The sequence below is a fragment of the Vombatus ursinus genome, unplaced genomic scaffold, assembly GCF_900497805.2.
Source record: "Vombatus ursinus unplaced genomic scaffold, bare-nosed wombat genome assembly UNPS02014798.1, whole genome shotgun sequence".
NCBI lineage: Eukaryota > Metazoa > Chordata > Mammalia > Diprotodontia > Vombatidae > Vombatus > Vombatus ursinus.
The window spans coordinates 46,220,724-46,242,842 of NW_020954576.1; the positions used below are offsets into that span (position 1 = coordinate 46,220,724).

Sequence of the window (22,119 nt, forward strand, 5' to 3'; positions counted from 1 at the left end):
CCATATTACCTTGTATATATTTTCTATATTATTATAGCAATCGAATCCCTTGCTCCAACACCATCTTAGACATCTATTCACTTCCCAAATCTGCCTTTGTCTTCTGAAGCCCTTTCCATTGGTCAGCAGGAATAAAAATACCACCTTTCCTCCTAAGGTCTTCAGTTGCTTGTCTAAGACTTCCTAATCCTTAGTAACACTTTCTGGATTCCTTCTATAAGTATCATTTGTTCCCGTGTGAGTAACTAGAAGTAGGTAGTAGTCACCCAATTTGACAAGACCTGGGGAATCTTTGTCATGTCATAGAAAAATGTTTGGGGACACAGCAGACCTCTTTATTGTTACTGAGCTAGTGGCACAGTAGGCAGAGTACTGGACCTGGAGTCAGGAAGATCTGAGCTCAGATCTGGTCTCAAACTCATTATCTGCATGACCCTGGGCAAGTCATTTAACCTCTGTCTGCCTCAGTTTTTTCAGTTGTAAAATGGGGATAATAATAATAACACCTTGCAGGGTTGTTGTGAACATAAAATGAGACATTTGTAAAGATTGCTGAACACAGTTCCTGGCACACAGTAGGCACTATGTAAATGCCCTGCCCTTCCATTTCAGTGGTTGTCTCCTTAGCATTCACTAATTACCACTACTTATCTCTTCTTTCACCTGAAGGTACCTGTGAAATCACACCACCAAAGCCTTTCACAATAAGCCTCTTTCCAGGATTATTATACATATAGTGCCTTATAGTGCCTGTCACCCAAAATTGACCAGTTAATAAGCATTTATTAAACTCCTACTGTGTTCTAGGCACTGTGCTACGTACGTCTGTACATGTTGTTTTCCCTAATATAATGGAAGATCTTTGAGGACAGGGCTTGTTTCGATGTTGTCTTCGTATCATCTGGTACATAGTACGTACTTAATAAATACTTATTGGTTGGAGGGCAAGCAGCTGCTTCCTCCTCCCTCTTCTTCCAGAAGAACCTCATACCTATTTTATTTCCTTAGCTCCTTAGCTCCCTTTTCTCTTCTCCATGACATTCTTCTACCTGCCAGCCTCCTGACTGGTCAGGATTCCTCTCTAATTCTTGGAATCTTTTCTCTTCTTTATTTTTACATGAAAGTCCTTTTTAGTTAAGGGTTGGATTCTAGTGAATAAAGGGGGGAGAGGGTCTTCAAGCCCCTTTGTCTTTCTGGCAGAACTGTATTTGGACCAAAAATAAAAATTACATGACCATGCAGAAAAGACAAGCATCAAGCATTCTTTGCAGAATACCGTAAAATCCTACCCACTTTTCATACTTCCTGCAAGCATGGAAGCATGATCATCACCTTGGTTGTTCTTTCTTTAAAAAGTTTAAATTTTTAAAAAAATTTTTTAATGAATTAAAATTTTAATTTATGGAATAAAACAAGCATTTCCATAACATAGTATAACGAAAAAAGATGATTGCACATGAAACCGCAATCCACTATGAACAACTTGCTATTCCTTTTAAATACACAAAGTTATCATGTAAATTTCCTTCTCCCTTCCCCCCCCTTTTTTCCTTCTTGTTGTTGTTCTTACTAGTCTTTCCTGTGGCCAATTCACCTATCCAAGAGTTCTCTTAAGAATCCCTGCATAGGATCAAATTGCTTACCTACAACTGGAAGCCTAAAGCAGTATTTAGCAGCAGAGTGGAATTCTAAGTGACTTTCATTAGCTTACCTCATCCTTAGTGTAGGATGAAGAAAAGCCTGTTACATGTTGCTTCTAGAGCCACATAACCACTGAAGGATAGGGACTGGACTTGTGATTTTACCAATGTAATGAACCCAAATGAGGAGACTTGCCCAAGGTCACACAGCCAGTATATGTCTGAAGCAGGATCTGAATACAGATCTTCCTCGTTTCCCAACCAGCATTCTATCTACTAGGTCACGCTATCCCCTCTAAACGACTTTGAAGATTGGGTTTAATTCCCTATGGGTTTGAGGAGGGCTCTCCCATCCTATAACAGAGGAGAGTTTAATGACAGCAAATGCAATTTGATTTTCTAAGGGCTTTATTTATAGTAGCCAGCTATGCCGCTCAGTCTGGGAGACTGGACTACTACAGGTCAAATTATCACCAATTTCTCATTTTCAACAGTATAAAATACATTAGCAAATTCTCCCAGTGCAGCCATTTATTCCTATGGATGAGTACCTACAGAACAGCTTCAATCATAAAAGTGGGTTTCTGGGTCTTTTTCTCTTTTGTGGGCAACATGATGGTGGTGATGGCTCTGATTAGTATCCCTTTTTTTTCCTATCTCTAGTTCCAGCATCTCAATCTCCAGGGTTAGTTTATGTATCTCTAGGGCCATTTTCACATCCTGGGCATTTGGGAGACACTGCATAATCTTGTAGATTGCTGAAACTTTCTCACAGCCTTCAGGGAATTCCTAAAAAACAGAAACAAATAGATAGTTTCAGAAAGGCTTCCATTTGGGGGAAGATTATTTAAGGTCTATGCCAAGACTTTCCCTATCCTGAAGAGCAGGAAAGGCCGGGAATTATTTTGGATCTGAATAGCATTTCTTTTGAGGATTGAACCAAGACACAGTAATAGATAGTTATAACTAAAGAAGATGTTGGCAATACTTCAAGCTGTATCTAAGGACAAGAGCAAGGGGAGAGAGGGAAAACTGGTGCTAGTAGTTGTACCAACCAACCAAAATTGAGGCAGAGGCCACTCCACCTATTGGAGAGAAGCACATGGGGCTTAGAGTCAGGATGAACTAAGTCATTCTTTCCAAGATTCTGAGTTTTCCATTTTGTATATTGTAAGAAGAGTGCTGAGATTTGAGCTAGCAGGTACATAGCATAAAAATTATCAGCATGATAAAATTCAGATTTATCCTGCTTCTCCTAGCTTTTGTTTGATTTTTAAAGTTTTATTTTTTTTTGCTAGCATTTATTTTCCCCCTTCCAGTCCCATCCTCCCCTCCCCCCAACTGAACAATTAAAAATAATAAGAAAACCCTTGTAACAAATATGCATAGTCCTGCAAAACATATTCCCACTTTGGCTCCAAATGTATGTCTCATTATGCATTTTAATTCTGTCACCTCTTTGGCAGGAGGTAGGTCATATGCTTCCTTTTCAGTCCTCTGGAAACATGGTTTTCCATCGCACTGATTAACGTTCTAAAGTCTTTCAAGTTAATTTTATTTATAATGTTTTCATTTTAAAATCATTCCCTTAGTTTTGTTTACTTTACTCTGCATCAGTTCATAGAGGTCTTCCAGTTTTCTCTGAAACTCTTTATCATTTTTTATGGCAAAAATAAAATTTTATTGCCTTCATATACCACAACTCGTTTAATCCATTCCCCAATAGGAGGGCAAGTCCTTAGTTTCAGTTTGGGGTTATTACAAAAAGCTGCCACTACTATTTTTGTACGTAAGGACCTTTTCCTTCTTTCTTTAATTTTTTGGAGGTAGAAGCCTAGTGGCTCTTATTCTTGCCCCAACTTTATTTGCATGCTAATAAGAAAGGATTTTCAGAGCAGGTCGATTTTTAGCCACTCCTCCTAAATAGCTCCTAAGAGGGTGGTGTTCCAGAATCCCTGAAATGGGTTTTGGGGACACAAGTTTACAACCAGGAATTTAGCAAGAATTAAAAAGGAATTTTCTAAACCCCCAAGATTGGTAGTTGTCTGGACTATCAGACCCTGAGCTAATCCAAGACGAAAGGAGTCAAAAGAATAGATTTAGTTTTAGTTTAAGGTATTCTAAAGGCTTTTGTTGCTTCATGGACTGGTTGTGGTAAAAGTGTCATTGTGCCCTGGGAGAGGCTTTCTAGCTACCACACACACACACACACACACACACACACACACACACACAAACTTTATCTACTCCCAACTCCTTAAGATGCTTCAAAGATGAAAGAAGTAATTCCTGTGACTTCAAACATCTCAGAAATTAACATCACCAAATATATCACTTTTTAGTTACAATTGATATACCTTCCTTGGTATGGGCATTATATTACTACTTCTCCTGAGGGCATTTCACACTTTATGACCTTGCCCATTGTCCTATATTTCTCTGAGGAGTCATATGGGCAAGAAGTTAACTATATAGATATTACTTACCCATTCACACTTGGGCCCCTCTGGGATCCATAAACTGTTCTCTGAGCAAGTGATGGTTTGAGGGCCAAGCAGATAATAGCCAGGAGAACACTGGACATTGACACTTTCATTGATGCGATAATGAGTCTTCTCTGAAGACAGTTTTCCATTTAATAGCTTTGGTTTTGGACAAAGAGCTGTAACAAAAACACTTTCATTGAGTAGTTTACATTTCTCAGATGGAAAGAATAATAAGGTAATGTAATGAAAGTGAAAGGAAATATGATACCTAAAGTATCCTTGGAGACTAGGAGTTTTCTTATCTCACTTCACCTCATCAGCTTGACTTCTAAATGACCTTTGGCAGCTCATTTCCTTTTCCTTTCTCTCATTTTCCTCTCGTTAAATGGAAACTAACCTACCTACTGGATAGGGTTCTCTGATCACAACTAACAAAAACAAATAAAGATATATATACATATAGTTTTATATTTATGTCTAATATGTTATATAATATGTATTATATTATTATAATATTATAATATATCACATATATGATATATTATGTGCAAACCCTATGCAACATCTGAATCTCTCTTGCCTCCGTACTGTGTGGAATAGTTTTGGCTGAAATGGCTACTCTTAAATTTAACCTGCAAACATTTATTGTCTCTTACTACCTAATAAAGGATGAAGCCTAAAAAAAGTAATATGCATTACACATGATATATATCATATCAATCATAGTGGCCCCACATGTGACTTTGAGGCAAATATTTGATACTTCTTAGAAATTTGATATTAGGGGCAGCTAGGTGGCGCAGTGGACAGAGCACTGGCCCTGAATTCAGGAGGACCTGAGTTCAAATCCGGCCTTAGACACATAACACTTACTAGCTGTGTGACCCTGGGCAAGTCACTTAACGCCATTGCCCAGCCAAAAAAAAAAATTGATATTAAACCACGAGCTCCCTTGTTCACCTGCTCCTGCCAGTACTTTTGCCAATCCTGTCACATCCCCAAAGAACACTGTGAGATGCAAAGTGCTAAGTGTAATCACATGGAGGTGAAGAAACCATTACAAGATCCTTCTTGGTTTTTCCTTCCCATTAAGCAAGGCTGGAATTACCTTGACAGTAAGGGAAAGCATGTGCCCATTTTGAATTCTGGCAGGTATTTTTTGCCTTCCCAATCAGGACATATCCATCTTTGCATGAATACTCCACACTAACGGAAAATAATCCAGTAGTTATTGTATAGTTCGCATTTTCGATAGTCTTAGGTGAACTGCAATCTAGGATGACAAGAAAGAGAAGAGAAAGACTGAGAATGATGATCGTTTAAGAAAACTTATGGACTTTTCTACTTATCACTGACAAGAATTAGAGCTGGGGGATCTAGAAAAGGTCTTTATCCTTTCCATTCAGCGAGGTCTCCTCCTACATCATCCCCAGATTAAGGCTGCAGAAGGATTAGAATTGATTAGGGAAGTCTTTCTGGATTCTCTGAGATGTTAGTATTGTCTTCTTCCTTGGTTTACATGTATCCTCCAGGTGAAATATAAACTCTTTGAAGGCAAGGCTGTTTATTATTGCTGCTGCAATACCACAGTGCCCTGCACATCGATGGAGAGGTGGGAGGGGAGTAGGAAGCCTATCAGACCCTGTGTGGAAATTCTGTTGTGGAAACTCCCTCTACCCATCAGCAACTCATCTGTAACTTAGGGTCTTAGACAGTTGCCTGACATACTGGAAGATTAAGTAACTTGTCTGTGGTCATACTACTAGTGGGTGGGAGTTTAACCCAGGCCCTCCCGGCTCTATCCACAATGCCACTGGTTCCCATTTAGTGGTCTATAAACCCCTTGGGAGTTTGTGACACTGGTCCAAAGGATTTGAACTAAACATTCGTCAATAGTGCTTTAAGTATATTAATATATTAAAATAGTACTAATAGTAAATATAATAAATTAAAATTAAATGAAGCACATTAGCATATTAAATTAACCTGTGAGTTCATAACACATTTTTTGTTGTTGTTGTTGAAAGGCATTTACAAAATTACAAACAGCAAAAATCCCTGCACCAAACCATAGTGCCTCTTATCTTGCACATAATAGAGCCATCCTAAATATTTGCTAGTTGAGAGAGCTCGATGTGACAAAAACACACTCTTCCTTCTTCCCTCACCCCAATGCCTTTTGTAACAGTTTTTTTAAACTTCAAAGGACACTGAAACCTTTCTACTTTCCAGCAAGGCGCAGGACTTTTAGGACGCCTAACTTAAGAGGCCTGAAATCTTAAGATTGCCATTTAGAAGAAGAGTTAGATCTGTTCTGCTTGGCCCCTAAATGTAGAACCAGAGCAAAGGGTAGGAGTTACCAATGGGCAAATTTAGGTTTGGTGTCAGGAAAATCTTCCTAACAATTCAAGCTGTCGAAGGGTGGAGTTAGATGCCTGAAAAGGTGGTGAGATGCCTCTGCTAGGAGGCCCTCATGTGAGGCTGGATGTTCATTTGTCAGCTGTGTTGTCCTGGGGATTCCTTTTGGGGATGGATGGACTGGATGCTGCTCTGCTCCTTCCCAGCTCTCAAAGCGTCATCCTTTGATGCTGAGTGATAAATGACAGGACCTCCTTTCTAGAGCCAGAGAGGCTCTTTCATCTGCCTATCCCCTTTCCCCCATTTTACAGATGAGGAAATTGAAGCCCAGAGAAGGCCAGTGAGTTTCCCACAGTCACACAAGTAGTATCAGGCACAGGACTGTGATGCTACACAGCATTTATCCTTGGTAGACATTGATATTGAACCTAAGAACATTTAAGATTTAAATTTAAAATTTAAATTTAAAATTACTTTGAATAAATTCTAACACTCTAAGCATACATTCCTATTCTACAGGAATACATTTTTATTTTAATTCTTTGCAATGGAGCTCTTAGGGAAAAACATTCATGCAAACTGATGGTTTACACGCCTAATTAAAGAACATTATAGGTGTGTGGCTGGCATGTGGGTGGAGTGGTGGCATGGGGGAAAACCATTACATAGCCTTAAATAAGGGATTTTAGTAACATTAGGGGCTTTAATAATTGTAGCATCTTTAATACCTACTGAAATGCTAAAGATTTCTTCCTTGGTTCTGTGGAAAAGAGGTCCCTAAATCAAAAATGCACTGGAAATCAAAAAGGTTTAAAGCCCTCAGCAATCCATGAGCATTTCCCTTGGCGTGTCTCTGATTCAGTCAAATTAGTAGCAGAATAGCAGGCCTGAAGGTCAGATGATCTGGGTTTGAATTCTGTCTCTACCACTTCCTAGATATATGACTCTCCACTTCAAGCTTAACTTGTATTCTATTTATATACATCTCATATCTACCTCCACACATGTGACTATTGCCTCCCCTAATAGAATGGTAGCTCCCTGAGAGCAGGAACTGTTGAGCTTTTGTATTTTTATTCCCAATGCCTAGCACAGTACCAATTAAGAAACTGTTGCAATCATCTGTAGGAGAGGCAATGAAAGCCTGAAGTGAGCTGTGTAAATATAAATTAGGTGAATGGAGAAAAGTGACAGAGGTAAAAAAAAGTGAAGGTTGAAATAACAAGATTTGGCAACTGCTTGGATATGCTGATGGAGGGAGAATGAGGCATACAGAATGACATCAAACTAGATAACCCACCCAATAGAGTACTGGGTCTGGAGTCAGGAAGACCTGAGTCCAAATCTAGCCTCAGACACTTACTTTCTGTGTGACTGGGGCAAGCCACTTAACCTCTATCTGTCTCCTCAACAGTAAAAGAGGGACAATAATAGTGTTCACACCTCCCCCTAGGATTGTTATGAGGATCAAATGAGATAGTATTTGTAAAGCACTTAACACAGTGCTAGGTGCTTACTTATAGGTGCTTACTAATTTCCTTCCTTTCTGTTACCAACCTGGGAGACTGGAAAAATGAGGATACTTTCAGTAGAAATAAGGACATTAGGAGGAGGGGTGAGTTTGGTGGAAAGATAATGAATTCTGTTTTGGATATATAAAGTTTGAAATTTCTCAAGGTTTTGAAATGAACAATAAGTATAGCCAATGCATGAATTAGTTTTGCATAACTATACATATTTATTATAAGTGTCCCCCCCCTCTTTTTTCCAGTATGTGTATGGGGGGGGGGAGTGGATGGGAGGAGGGCAGTGCAGAGGAAAGAAATGCTTATTGATTAGAAAAATATAAAATTTAACTAAACATTTACTATAATATTCAATAGTCAATTGGTGATGAAGGGGAATGACTATAGCTGGATATATGAATGGGAATCAGCAGCATAAGGATGGTAATTAATCCATGGGATCTGATGTTACCAAAAGAAAAGGTGTAGAGAGAGACTAGAAGGTCTAGGTCAGAGCCTTGGAGAACAGCCAATTAGATGATATGATATGGATGAAGAACCAGCAAAAAAGACTAAGAAAGAGTAGTCAGGCAGTTAGGGGGCCAAGGGAGAAAGTCAGTCAGGAAAGCCTAGAGAAGAGAAAGTATCGAGGAGGAGAGGGGGGCCAGCTGTCTTAAATGCAGCAGATAGGTCAATAAGGATGAGAACTGAAAAGAGACAATCAGATTTGTTTATTAAGAAATCAATGGTAACTTTGGAGAGAGCAATTTCAATTGACTGATGTAGGCAGAAACTAGATTGCAAAAGAGTTGTGAAGTGAAAGTAAAGGAAGCAAAGGCAGCAAGTGTAGACAACCTTTCCTAGTGGGTTGAGAAGTGGAGGAAAGACATAAATGATAGGTTGAGGGGGTGACTGGGTATAGTGAAGGTTTGTTTTTTTTAACTTTTTTAAGGGATGAAGGAGATTTGGGCATTTTGAAGGCATTAGGAAAGGAGTCAGTAGATTAAGAAAGGTTGAAGATTAGAGAGTGGGATAGGCAGGAATGTTGAGGTTGTGTTCTTTTGGAGAAGATGAGAGGGAATGGAATCAAGGAAACATGTATTAGGGTTGCTTTGGCAAGACTAAAGGCCACCTTATTGTCAAAGACTGGGGTGAAGGAGGATAGAGTTGAGGATTATGTAAAGAGGTTTTGAATTGAAAAGGGAAGAAGAGAGCTCACACTGAATATTCTTAATTTTCTCAGCAAAGAGGTAAAGTCCTCAACTGAGAAAAAGTAGGAGAAGTAGAAGCTTGAAGAAAGAAGGTTGAGATAGGTTTCTATAAGGAAGGAAACAGGGAATCAAAAGATTCAAAAGAATCAAAAGCATGAGTCTAGTTGAAATTGGATGACATGATTTTATAATTTATCCAGTCAACACAGGAGTGTGACTTTCTCTAGCTAGCACATGAGGTTTGGAGGAGTCAGACAATGGGAATGACTCCGGGCTGAGTTTTGGCAAGGAATGAATGGCAATAGGACAAATGGTCAAGTGATTCAAGAGTGGAGGAGCGTAGAGCCTTGAATTGGCCAACCATAGAGTGAAGGTTGAAGAGGGAGGAAAGCAAAGTCAGAACAAGAGTAATGCCTGAGAATATACTGAGAGGTAGAGGGATTGAAGGTCTCAGGATGACAAAAATGGGTTTAGGAGGCAGAGATAGAGATGGAATTAGAGAAGGTGATGCTAAGATAGAGGATAACAAGTGATCTGAAGACCTTCAGTGATGGAGAATTACCTCCTCAAACAGCTTATCCCAGTTTTGGACATTTAATTGTTAGGATTTTTTTCTTTATACCCAGTCAAAATCTTCCTTTCAGAAAATTTCACTCATTACTCCTGTTTCTACAAAGAGGAATAAGCCCAGTTCTTCCATGTAACAAACATTTCTTCAAATACTTGAAAGCAACCCCTGAAATCTTTTCTTCTCCAGTATAAAGACTCACTCCCAACCTTTGATCAATTACCAATGGTATGCTTTCCAGTTCCCTCACATCCTTCTTGACTTCCTCTGGATGTACTTTAGTTTAACAATGTCTTTCCTAATATATGGTGCCCAGAACTTAATGTGATACTCCAAATGCTCTATATCAAGCAAACTCTTTTCCTTGTCAAGAAGCTTTTCCTCTTTTCCTACATAGAAAAACTGTTCCAAGGTCACCCTGACTATGAGGAAATTAATAAAATCTAAAAAATGTGACTGAGCTAAGTCATTGCCTTGTGACTTAGAAATCAATCATGGTTACCAGCTTCTTCTTCACTTTCACACAAGGATATTTTAGGTTTCCATGTGCCATCTCGTTGGCATATACTCTGTCTTTGGAGTCTTTTACAATGAAGGGTAAAAGTACTCCATGGTACATATTTGCAGTCATTGGTGAAGTGTAGGGTTTTTCCATCAGTCACTGGTGATGGGCAACAAATCCCTGAGAAAGAAAAAAGATTTGTTGAAATTAAGAAGGCAACTAGATTTAAATTAGAAAGTAATGAAATTGTTGTAAGGATATTTCAAGGGCTGAGGATCTGGTTTCCACTTTCAAAAAAAAAATACCACCTACAATTCAAAGAGATTGAAGGCAGCTGGAATGAAGTGCTATGACATTTGGATTCTTTTCAAAGTCTGCCTTTGATTTGTTGGAGGATTCTAAGGCAAGCTTGCCCTTCTGTTTTCATTTTCCTATTGGAAGTCTCAGTAACAAAGTGCTATATTAAATGTGTGTCTGAGTTAAAATCATTTTATTCATTGACCAAATTACATAGCTTTGATTTCACCTGCCTCTTTGTAGGTGTTGTAAAGACTAAATCATTGAAAAGTCATATTTATCCTATTTATTTGTGTAACCTGAGCTACAAATTGGTGGGGAGGAATGACTTGTTGCTGTGTACCTATCTGAAGTTGGTGTGAAAACTTCAGAGACTTTCTTCATTCCAGCTTTGAGAGGACATGTGTGGTTCCAGAGTCTCTTGGAGACTGACTCAAGACATTTGTAGAGAGGCAGACTTTGGAAGCATACATCTAGTCAAAGGCAGTAATTTGACCTTACCTTACTAAAGACTTCAAGGAATTTCTCCTTAGGTGAGATCAGGATCTCTCTCCCTCTCTCTCTCACTCTTACTTTGTCTCTCTGTCTCTGTCTCTTTCTGTCTCTGCCACCCCCAACACCCCTCAACTGAATGAGAGCTGAGTTTACTTCTATCTAAGGTGCTTATTTACTCATGTATTTTCTTAAATATTTTAACCTGTAGATTTTTTCTGATTTCTGTTCACAGTCCGCTTCTATAAATGAATTTATTTGCTTTTCACATTCTATGATGATCTTTTCTGTAACTACCATTTGGGGAGTAGGGATCAAACTGGTGTGGGTAAGCATTGGGTCCTCTTCCTCTCTAAGACATAGTAGCCAAGAAAGCAAATTTTTCAACCTAAAAAAAAACATGCTTCTAGACTAGTAATATTGGGGAGGGGGCAGCAGAAAGGATGTAATTCTTCTCTCTCAGAGAACAGAGCTGTCAGTCCCATGGCCCATTATGTTGAAATCGCATACTATTCTGGTCCCTCAGACTAAACCCCAAGTTAGTATAGCAATTAAGGTTATAAGTAGCTAGCATAAGGTCACAATAGTAGAAAGTAAGATTGCAAAGGGAAACGTAGATGCCATTTACAAATTGTCCCCAGAATTAAGGGAGCATAACAATTACAAACTGTCTCATATATTAGGGGAACATAGGAGCCATTAACAAATACCTCCTAAATAAATTAACTGAGGCCACATCCTGACTCTATGTGTTAAATAAGGGGAAGCTGGCTTGGCCTGCATGTAAGGGCTCCCCAGTCCAGTACTGCTAACTGACCTTGGTCTGTCAGCCTCAGATGCTTCTGTAATTTATGACATCGAAACACCAGCAAAGCTTTAGGCTAATGAACCCACCTGTTGCTCAGAACTTCGAGATGATGTTGATATGCTAATGAACTAAGACAAAGATGGCATGGCAAAGAGTTAGTCTGGTCTCCTACCACCCAAATCCTAAAAAAAGAGTACCCAAACTCCTGCCCCCCAAGTACTCCTCTGCCTGCTGTGGCTGCCTAAGTGCTCCCAACATTAACACAAGGTTACGTAAGTGACTTTCTGTGTCCTTTCCCCTCCCCATTCTGCTCCCCACCCTTCCTGCCTCTGTCCACTATCCCATCCCCATCCTCATACCATCTGCCTCTCTACCCTCCTGAGCTGTTTGCTTCAGGGCTTTCTGTGCCATTTGCCTCTGGGCTCTCTGTGCCTTTTAAAAGTGAGATTGAAGCATTACTTCCTATTTCCTGACATTGTGGTCTTTGCCTGAGAGTATCCAAAGAACTTGGTATGCCTGCCCTGACTCAAAGGGAACCCCTTTGTGGTCCTCCATCTTATTTCATGAACTGGGAATGCCAGGATTGAGTCTAAATTTTGTTCACAGACACCCCTACTGTGAACCAGCATGGCAGAATGAATTTATTGATAGAATCAAGGGTAAACAAATGATCCTCATATGCCATTCCAGGAGGGATTTTTCCGTATTTGGGTTGGAATGACTCAATAATTCATCCATTCTCCTGCTTCTATCAGGGTAGGAATTATAGTTTCCTTTGCAGAGGGGTGGGCAAGATTCTAGCCACATATACAAACCTCTCCTCAAGCTACCTGTTTATACATGCCACATGTAGATATACAACTTATATGGACAGAACTCAACGTACATTAGTATCCCATTCCCGACTTTTCTCACCCAGGCATTTCCCTATAAATATGTTCATCAAGTCAAGAAAAATCTCCTCTTTAGGCCCTTATGTGACACTAATATCCTTTTTTTGCAGGAAGAGAATGGATCTATTTATTCAGGATTGAAAGAAACTTACCTTCAAAATTCTGCCATTTTAACATAAGAGCTTATAAAAAATAGCTGTATAACTACTATAAAAATGCTTTGTAGAAATTTTATCTGTATCAAGTGAGAAAAGAAAAAGTAGTTTATAAAGTTTACAAAGCACATTGCTATTTAAAAGATAAATTTGACTAGAGTGCTCTAGTCTATATGTATCTGCTGATATAATATATAAAATTGATAAGTTAATGATAAAACTTTCTTATTGATTCATTAAAATGCATCATCAGGGATTACCAACCTACAATGGATTATGTCAGTATCAATAGGATTCCATGAATTAATCCCTACAGAGGCTTGTATAGTGTCTGAATATTAACCATATTAATTTGAACCTTCCTAATTTGGAATTTGTTATCAGTTGGCTAGATGAAGGTTCACTTTTGCTCTATTTGTGGTAAAAAATTTTTATCAAGCAAATGAATAGAATAAAAAAGATTATAGATGACATATTTAATGCTCCCCTCCTACCCCTACAAATATAGAGGGGGCAAAAGAACAAACTTTTTGAGCACTTAAGAAACAACTTAAACAACATTCCAATTGATATGCTAATTATAAATAATTCTTATGTGGACATTAAAGCAAGTCCCTAAGGGTCCCTACCCTATCACAGATTGTATCAAAGTCAATAGCATTCTTTCTTACAGATACCTGATGGAGTTGGAGTAGCCCATCATCAAGGATCTTTATTTGACTAAACTTCGTTATTCTGGTAGGGATGACTGACTACCTGAAAGACATAATGACTTCTAGCAAAAATGGTGGTATGGTAAGTCACACAAAAATTCAACTCTCCTACTTTTACTCCAGCTCTAATACAAAAAGAGCACCAGTTTGAACAGTGATCAAGAAATCCAAAGAATAAGTTCCTTCAACTATCCCAGAACAACACACAGTCAGAAGCTATATAGCCTGACATAAGAGTCCTGACGGAATAGAATAGGAAAGAAATGAGGAGGAAGGGAATGATAGTGGTAGTGAACTTTACTATTTCTCACAAATAAATTGCAAGGACAAGATTTTACAAACATTAAAGGGGTGGGAGAAGTGGATACCACACAAACCTTACTTATCTGAGCTAAACAAAGGAGGGGTGAACACACCCATGTGAATACCTTCATGAAGAGCTTAATAAAAAAAATACATTGAACTTAATAGGGAAATAGGCAGGGACAGAGAAAAAAAAGGAAAGGTTTTAAGAGGAAAGATAATATTGAAGAGGGAAGAGTCACAAGCAAAAAGAAATCCTTTAACTTCAGAAGCTATATATTGAAAGAGGGAAATAGGAAATAGGAAAAAAGAGGGGATAAGAACCAGAGAAAGGGTTTGATTAAGGGGAAGAGAGAAAGGGTAGTGGAACAAAAACAGATTATTCCTATTATAGGTCATTATTATATTCTTCTTTCACTACTGTCTTTTCCTTTGTACAAAAGGCGAGCAAGGGACAAAAGTGGGGGAAGCATAAGAGTTTAAGATGGAGGGGAATTCATAATTACTATTCATAGCCACAAATGTGAATAGGAGGAACTCACCCATTTAAAGGAAGACAAGAGAAGAATGGATTAGAAAGGAGAACCCAACGATATGCTGTTCATAAAAAAACTTACTTGAAACATAAATGTTCTCACAGTTAAAACAAGGGGCTAAAACAGAATTTATTATGCTTCAGGTGAACTAAAAAAAAGGGGAAGGGGAACAATGATGATCTCAAACAAGACAACAGTAAAGATAGACATGGTTAAAAGAAACGAGTAGGAAAACTACATTAGGCTTAAAGGACAATTTTGGGTCATGAGACCAACAAGATGGAGGATTAGACGCTTTTTTCCAATTCTTGCAATCTCTAAAACCTCTCTAAAATAGGAATTCTGTGGAATAAAGAAAGTATAACTGTCTCATGTTCTAAGACACCTAGAACCCTAATGAGGTAAAAACCCAATGAACTAATAGCAGGTTGCCATGATCTGGCAGGACTACACAAAACGACCCATGGGCTTACAATGGGATTCAGTTCTCTTCTCTGCCACCTGCTGGGGCCCTAGAAAACCAAAAGGCAGAAGCTTATTCTAACTGGGACTTCAGTGTGGCTGTGCTCTGCTCTGTAACAGTATTCAGTTCAAGAACTGAGGAGCAGAGATAACTGGGGCAGGGCTCCAGCATGTGTAGTATGTATTATAATTAATACACTACGCCTCAGAGAAGGTAGACTGGAATCCAGCTGGGGCCAGTTCTATTCCTCCAAAAGTCATTTGACTTCCTTGATTTTCTTCAAGTTCCAGCTAAAACCCTACCTTCTACATGAAGCTTTTTTGAATCTCCCTTAATTCTAGTTCCTAATAATTAGTCAATTGGCTGTTAATTATAATAGGTCTAGCCTGTATATGACTTGTTTGCACATAGTTGTTTATGTGTTGTCTCCTCCATAAGACTGTAAGCTCTTTGAGGGTGGGAGACTATCTTTTGCCTTTATTTGCATCCCCAGGACATAGCACAATGATTGGCACTTAATAAATGTTTATTGACTGACTGACTGACTTGGGGCAGAGACTGAAGCCATTGAAATGTGAATTGTCTAGTTTGGGAGGAGGCTGAAACAACTTTGAGGTCCAGACTCCAAGAAAATCACAAGCAAAGGGGGAAGAGCCAGAAAGTAAGCCATAGGAGAATAAAAGGGGGAAAAGATTGAAATTGTCAAAGATGTCAGGTAGATGAAAACTCAATTAAAGACATTGAGCATTAGCAGACAAGCCAATAGAGATGTTAATAACCAAAGGGAATACGGCCTCTAGATTAGTTAAAAGATTCCAAACATCTTTGAATAAATATTGCAAGACAAAGGAAATTAATCAACCCCTTATGAAACTGAGGACCCTGTAGAGCCCCCAAAAAACATGGAAACACAGCAAGATGTTCCTGAATTGTGTAAAAGATGAAATAAGAATTGTAAAAGCAGAATTTATGGCCTACATAGCAGAAATAATCAGCAGAATAGAAATATTTGAAACTGTAGTGTTACACCTCACCAAAGGAACAAAAATTAGAACAATTGATTGAGAATACAAATACATTGGCATGAAGAAAAGAAGCAAAAAGCAATGACATTAAAAGAAAACATGCTCTCCATACAAGTAAAACATATTGATGTCAAAGACAGGATGCATAGAGGCAATGTAAATATTATAGGTCTCCCAGAAGAACATGAGAAGTTAAAACACCTGAAAGAATACAAGAAAACTGCCTGAAACTTCCGAAAACAGAAAACAAAGTGCTAATTGAAGGAATCTACATTTGCCTCCAGGAAAAAAAATTCCCATGCAGCAAACTTTAAGACACACAGTAGTTGAATTGAACAATTACAATGACAAACAATAAATTCTGCAAACTACCAAGAGAGAGACCTTTAAATATAAAGGAAATTCAAATAACATAAGACTGACTGTTCTGTATCTGCCACAAACTTCAAGAGAGAATGGAATAATGCATTCCAAAGAGCAAAGGTATGCAAGATGAAACCGAAGGTGACATGCCTTGCAAACCTAAGCCTAACCATTACTGAAAAAGATGGATATTTAATAAAAAAGAGATATTTAAAGTATTCCTACAATGAAGGAAGGAAACAAGCATTTGTTAAGTGCCTACTATTTGCCAGGCACTTTGCAAATAGTATCTCATTTCATCCTTATAACAACCTTAAGAAGTAGGTATAATTATCTTCATTTTATAGTTGAGGAAACTGAAGCAAACAGGTTAAGTGACTTGTCTAGGATCACAAAGCTAATAAGTGTCCAAGGCTAGATTTGAATTCAAGTCTGCCTGACTCCAGTGTTCTATGCCAGTGTGGCACCTACCTATCTAGACTTGAACAAGCTATCTGTTTTTTAAATACCCAAGACAACAGAAATACAGGAATTTGTAAATAAATACCACAATCAAGGACAACAATAATAAAAGATAACAGAGATAATTAAGAAATTTCTTTCTAAAAGTATGCAAGGAAACACCAGTGAAAGCTGAAGTCAAACAGAAATATTGTGGAATAAATCTCACAACATCCCATCTATAGATGAATCAATGTTTTTTTGTGGCATTAAATTGCAGAATCAGAGAGTACATAAAAGGGAGAGGAGAGAAGGAAAAAGAGGGGAATATATGATGTGCCTAATCAATTCAAAAGTCAACAGTGAAGGAAAACTAACCCCTGAAGTTTCTGAAGAAGAAGTCCTATAGGAGAAGGGGTGAGCAGGCAAAGGAAGGGATGAAATGGGAAAAGAAAGGGGGAAATCTTATTTTAATGATGGGAAGAGGTTCTACTGAAGAATGCTCTCATGAGGAAGACAGACATCCTATAACTAAAAATGGAGTGAGAGGGCATGATCCCAGAGAGGGAGCAGAGCAGGGAGAGATAGAGGATGAACATGGGAAAGGCAATGGATAATGACCTACACAGGTTGACAGGAAAAGTCCTACCATAAGGCGATACTTCTATCCTTGCTATCACCTGCAGGAATTGGTATTTCTAAAAGTGAGGCACATAAGAAAAAAAAAGGGGATGGGCAAGATCCATAAGGCAATCAAATAGAAACTGTTTAGAAGAGGCAGCCCAAGATATGTACCTTAGAAACTTAAATTCCATGAGGAATAGAGATGGAAGAAGGAATCAACAAGCATAAGGGTGATGAATCATGGGGGAAATGTCTGGGATAAACAGAAAAGGAAGATGAATAATGAAGGGAAAGAGGAAAGAAAAGCCTTTTTAGAAAAAGGCACATAAAATGAAAATTTAAAACAAACAAAAACATATTGAGGGGGAGAAAAAGAAGAGGAATTCTTGACTACTTAACTGGAAGAAAAAAAGATTAGATATCTACATCAAAGGAAGAAAGAAAAAGGAACCAAGTCAAGCAAAACTCTACAGCTAGGGAAGAAGGAAACAAATAGGTAAGGGCAGGGAAGCTTGAGTATGAAAGGAAGAGAACAAGTAGAAATATGGTTGCCTTGTTTACAAGAAACACATCTGAAACAGAAGGACACACACAGGGTAAGGGTAAAGGTAAAAGGTTGGAGTAAAATATATTATTGCTTCAGCTGAAGCAAAAAAAAAGCAAGGGTAGCAATCCTGGTCTCAGAGAAAACAAAAGCAAAAAAAATAGATCTAATTAAAAGAAATAAGGAAGGAAACTACATCCTGCTAAAAGGCACCATAGACAATGAAGTAATAGCATTACTAAACATATATGCACCAAGTAGTGTAGCATCCAGATTCTTAGAGGAGAAGTTAAGGGAGTTACAGGAAGAAATAGAAAGGGAAACTATAAGGGGACCTCAACCTCCCCTTCTCTGAACTAGATAAATGTAACCGTAAAATGAACAAGAAAGAAGTTAAGGAGGTGAATATAATTTTAGAAAAGTTAGATATGATAGACCTCTGGAGAAAATTGCATGGGGATAGAAAGGAATATATCTTTTTCTCAGCAGTATATGGCACCTAGACAAAAACTGACCATGTACTAGGTCATAAAAACCTCCCAATCCAATGCAGAAAGGCAGAAATATGGAATGCATCCTTTTGAGATCATGATGTAATAAAAATTATATGTAATGAAGGGCATGGAAACATAGACTAAAAAATAATTGGTAACTAAATAATCTAATCCTAAAGAATGAGTGGGTCAAACAACAAATCATGGAAACAATCGACAGCTTCATCCAAGAGAATGACAATAATGAGACAACATACCAAAATTATGGGATGCTGTGAAAGCAGTTCTTAGGGGAAGTTTTATATCTCTGAATGCTTACATGAATAAAATAGAGAAAGAAGAGATCAATGAATTGGGCATGCAACTAAAAAAGCTAGAAGAAGAACAAATTGGGGCAGCTAGGTGGCACAGTAGATAGAGCACCGGCCCTGAAGTCAGGATGATCTGAGTTCAAATTTGGCCTCAGACCAAACACTTGACACTAGCTGTGTGACCCTGGGCCAGTCACTTAACCCCAATTGCCCCCCAAAATGAAAAGAATAATTAAAAATCCCCAATTTAATACCAAATTAGAAATACTGAAAACCAAAGGAGAGATTAATAAAATTGAAATTAAGAAAACTATTGAACTAATAAATAAAATTAAGAGCTGCTTTTATGAAATAACAACAACAACAATAATAAAATAGATAAACCTTTGGTTGATTTGATTTAAAAAAAAGAAGAAAACCAAATTATCAGTATCAAAAATTAAAAGGATAAATTCACCACCAATGAAGAGGAAATTAAAACAATGATTAGAAACTATTTTGCCCAAATGTATGCCAATAAATTTGACAATCTTAGTGACATGGATGAATATTTACAAAAATATAAATTGCCCAGATTAACAGAAGAGAAAATAAAATATTTAAATAACCCCATCTCAGAAAAAGAAATTGAACAAACCATCAATGAACTGCTTAGGAAAAAATCTGCAGGGCCAGATGGATTTACAAGTGAATTCTATCAAACATTTAAAGAACAATTAATTCAAATATTGTATAGACTGTTTGGGAAAATAGGTGAAGGAGTCCTACCAAATTCTTTTTATGACACAATTATGGTACTGATACCTAGACTGGGAAGAGTCAAAACAGAGAAAGAAAATTATAGATCAATTTCCCTAATGAATATAGATGCAAAAATTTTAAATAAAATATTAGCAAAAAGATTACAGCAGCTTATGAGAATGATACACTATTACCAGGTAGGATTTATATCATGAATGCAGGGCTGGTTCAATATTAAGAAAACTATCAACAACAAAACTAACAGAAACTATATGATTATCTCAATAAATTCAGAAAAAGCTTTTGACAAAATACAACACCTATTCCATTAAAAAACACTAGAGAGTCCCTAATTGATAAATGGTCAAAGGATATGAACAGACAGTTCTCAGATGAAGAAATTAAAGCTGTCTATAATCATACGAAAAAATGCTCTAAATCACTATTGATTAGAGAAATCCAAAACAACTCTGAGGTAACACATCACACCTATCAGAATGGCTAACATGACAAAACAGGAAAATGATAAATGCTGGAGAAGATGTGAGAAAATTGAAACACTAATGCATTGTTGGTGGAGTTGTGAACTGTTCAACCATTCTGGAGAGCAATTTGGAACTATGCCCAAAGGGCTATAAAAATGTGCATACCCATTAATCCAGCCTACCACTTCTAGGGCTATATCCCAGAGAGATCATAAAAATGGGAAAAGGACTCACATGTACAAAAATATTTACAGCAGCTCTTTTTGTGGTGGCAAAGAATTGGAAATTGAGAGGATGCCCATCAATTGGGGAATGGCTGAACAAGTTGTGGTATATGAATATAATGGAATACTATTGTGCTATAAGAAATGATGAGCAGTCAGACTTCAGAAAAACCTGGAAAGACCTGTATGGTCTGATGCTGAGTGAAGTGAGCAGAATCAGGAGAATGTTGTACACAGTAACAGCCACATTGTGCGATGACTAATATTGATAGACTTAACCCATCTCAGCAATACAAGGATCTAAGGCATCTCCAAAGGCCTCGTGATGGAAAATGCTATCCACAAAGAAGAAAGAACCATGGAGTTTGAATGCAGATCGAAGTATACTATTTGCTATTTTTTTTTCCTTCTATTGTATTTTGTTTCCTCTTTCTGTTTCCTCCTATTGGTTCTAATTCTTCCTTACAACATCACTAATGTGAAAATGTGTTTAATAAGAATGTACATGTAAAGCCTATATCAGATTCCATGCCATCTTGGGGAGGGAGGTGGGGAGGAAGAGGGAGAAATTTAAAACTCAAAAGCTTATGGAAGTGATTGTTGATAATTCAAAATAAATTAATTAAAAAAACACTAGAGAGAACAGCAATAAATGGAGTCTTCCTTAAAACTTAAAATGATAAGTAGCATCTACCTAAAACCATCAGTAAGCATTCTATGTAATGAGGATAAGCTAGAAGCACTTCCAGTAAGATCAGGGGTGAAACAAGGATGTCCATTATCACCACTGTTATTCAATATGGTACTAGAAACATTAACTTTAGCAATAACAGAAGAAAAAGAAATTGAAGGAATTAGAATAGACAATGAAGAAACGAAGCTATCACTCTTTGCAGATGATATGATGATATACTTAGAGAATCAAGTAAAAAACTACTTGAAATAATAAACAACTTTAGCAAAGTTGCAGGATATAAAATAAACCCACATAAACCATTGGCATTTCTATATATTACTAACGAAACCCAATAACAAAACATAGAAAGAGAAATTCCCCTTAAAGTTAATGTAGACATTATAAAATATTTTGGAGTCTACCTGCCAAAACAAACCCAGGAACTATATGAGCACAATTGCAAAACACTTTTCACACAAATAAAGTTAGATCTAAATAATAGAAGAACCATCAATTGCTCATGGGTAGGCCAAGCTAATATAATAAAAATGACAATTCTACCTAAATTAATTTGCTTATTCAGTGCCATACCAATCAAACTACCAAAATTATTTTATAGAGCTAGAAAAAATAGTAATAAAATTCATCTAGGAGAACAAAAGGTCCAAAATATCCAGGGGATTAATGAAAAGAAATGCTAGGGAAGGTGGCCTAGCCATACGTGATCTTAAATTGTATTATAAAGCAACAGTCATCAAAACTACTTGTTATTGGCTAAGAAATAGAGTGGTGGATCAGTGGAATAGGTTAGATACACAAGACACAGTAGACAATGACTGTAGTGATCTACTGTTTGATAAACCCAAAGACCCCAGCTTCTGGGATAAGAACTCCCTATTTGACAAAAACTTCTGGGAAAACTGGAAAATAGTATTGCAGAAACTATGTATAGACCAACATCCTCCACTATATACCAAAATAAAGTCAAAATGGGTACACAATTTAGATATAAAGGCTGATACTATTAGCAAACTAAGAAAGCAAGGAATAGTTTACCTGTCAAATTTATGGAAAACAGAAGAATTTATGACCAAATGAGAGACAGAGAATATTATGAAATGCAAAATGGATAATTTTGATTATGTTAAATTAAAAAGTTTTTGCAGAAACAAAGCCAATGCAACCAAGATTAAGAGGGAAGCAGAAAACTAGGAAAGAATTTTTATAACCAGTGTTTCTGATAAAGGCCTCATTTCTAAAA

General features: G+C 37.5%; 1 protein-coding gene across 2 annotated transcripts in view; it reads right to left on the minus strand.

Moving 5' to 3' along the window:
* Positions 1 to 2,030: 2,030 nt before the first annotated feature.
* C4BPA (complement component 4 binding protein alpha) overlaps positions 2,031 to 22,119 on the minus strand; it is a 48,715-nt gene continuing 28,626 nt past the window's right edge. Inside the window, exons 9-12 of one of the 2 annotated variants that reach the window (XM_027871519.1) lie at positions 10,271 to 10,450; positions 5,235 to 5,399; positions 4,127 to 4,302; positions 2,031 to 2,429 (exon numbers count right to left, since the gene is read on the minus strand). In XM_027871519.1, coding sequence (XP_027727320.1) covers positions 2,205 to 2,429; positions 4,127 to 4,302; positions 5,235 to 5,399; positions 10,271 to 10,450 — 746 coding nt within the window. In that variant the 3' untranslated portion in view covers positions 2,031 to 2,204. The remainder of the gene's footprint in view (positions 2,430 to 4,126; positions 4,303 to 5,234; positions 5,400 to 10,270; positions 10,451 to 22,119) is intronic. The other variant, XM_027871520.1, reaches the window with a different exon arrangement.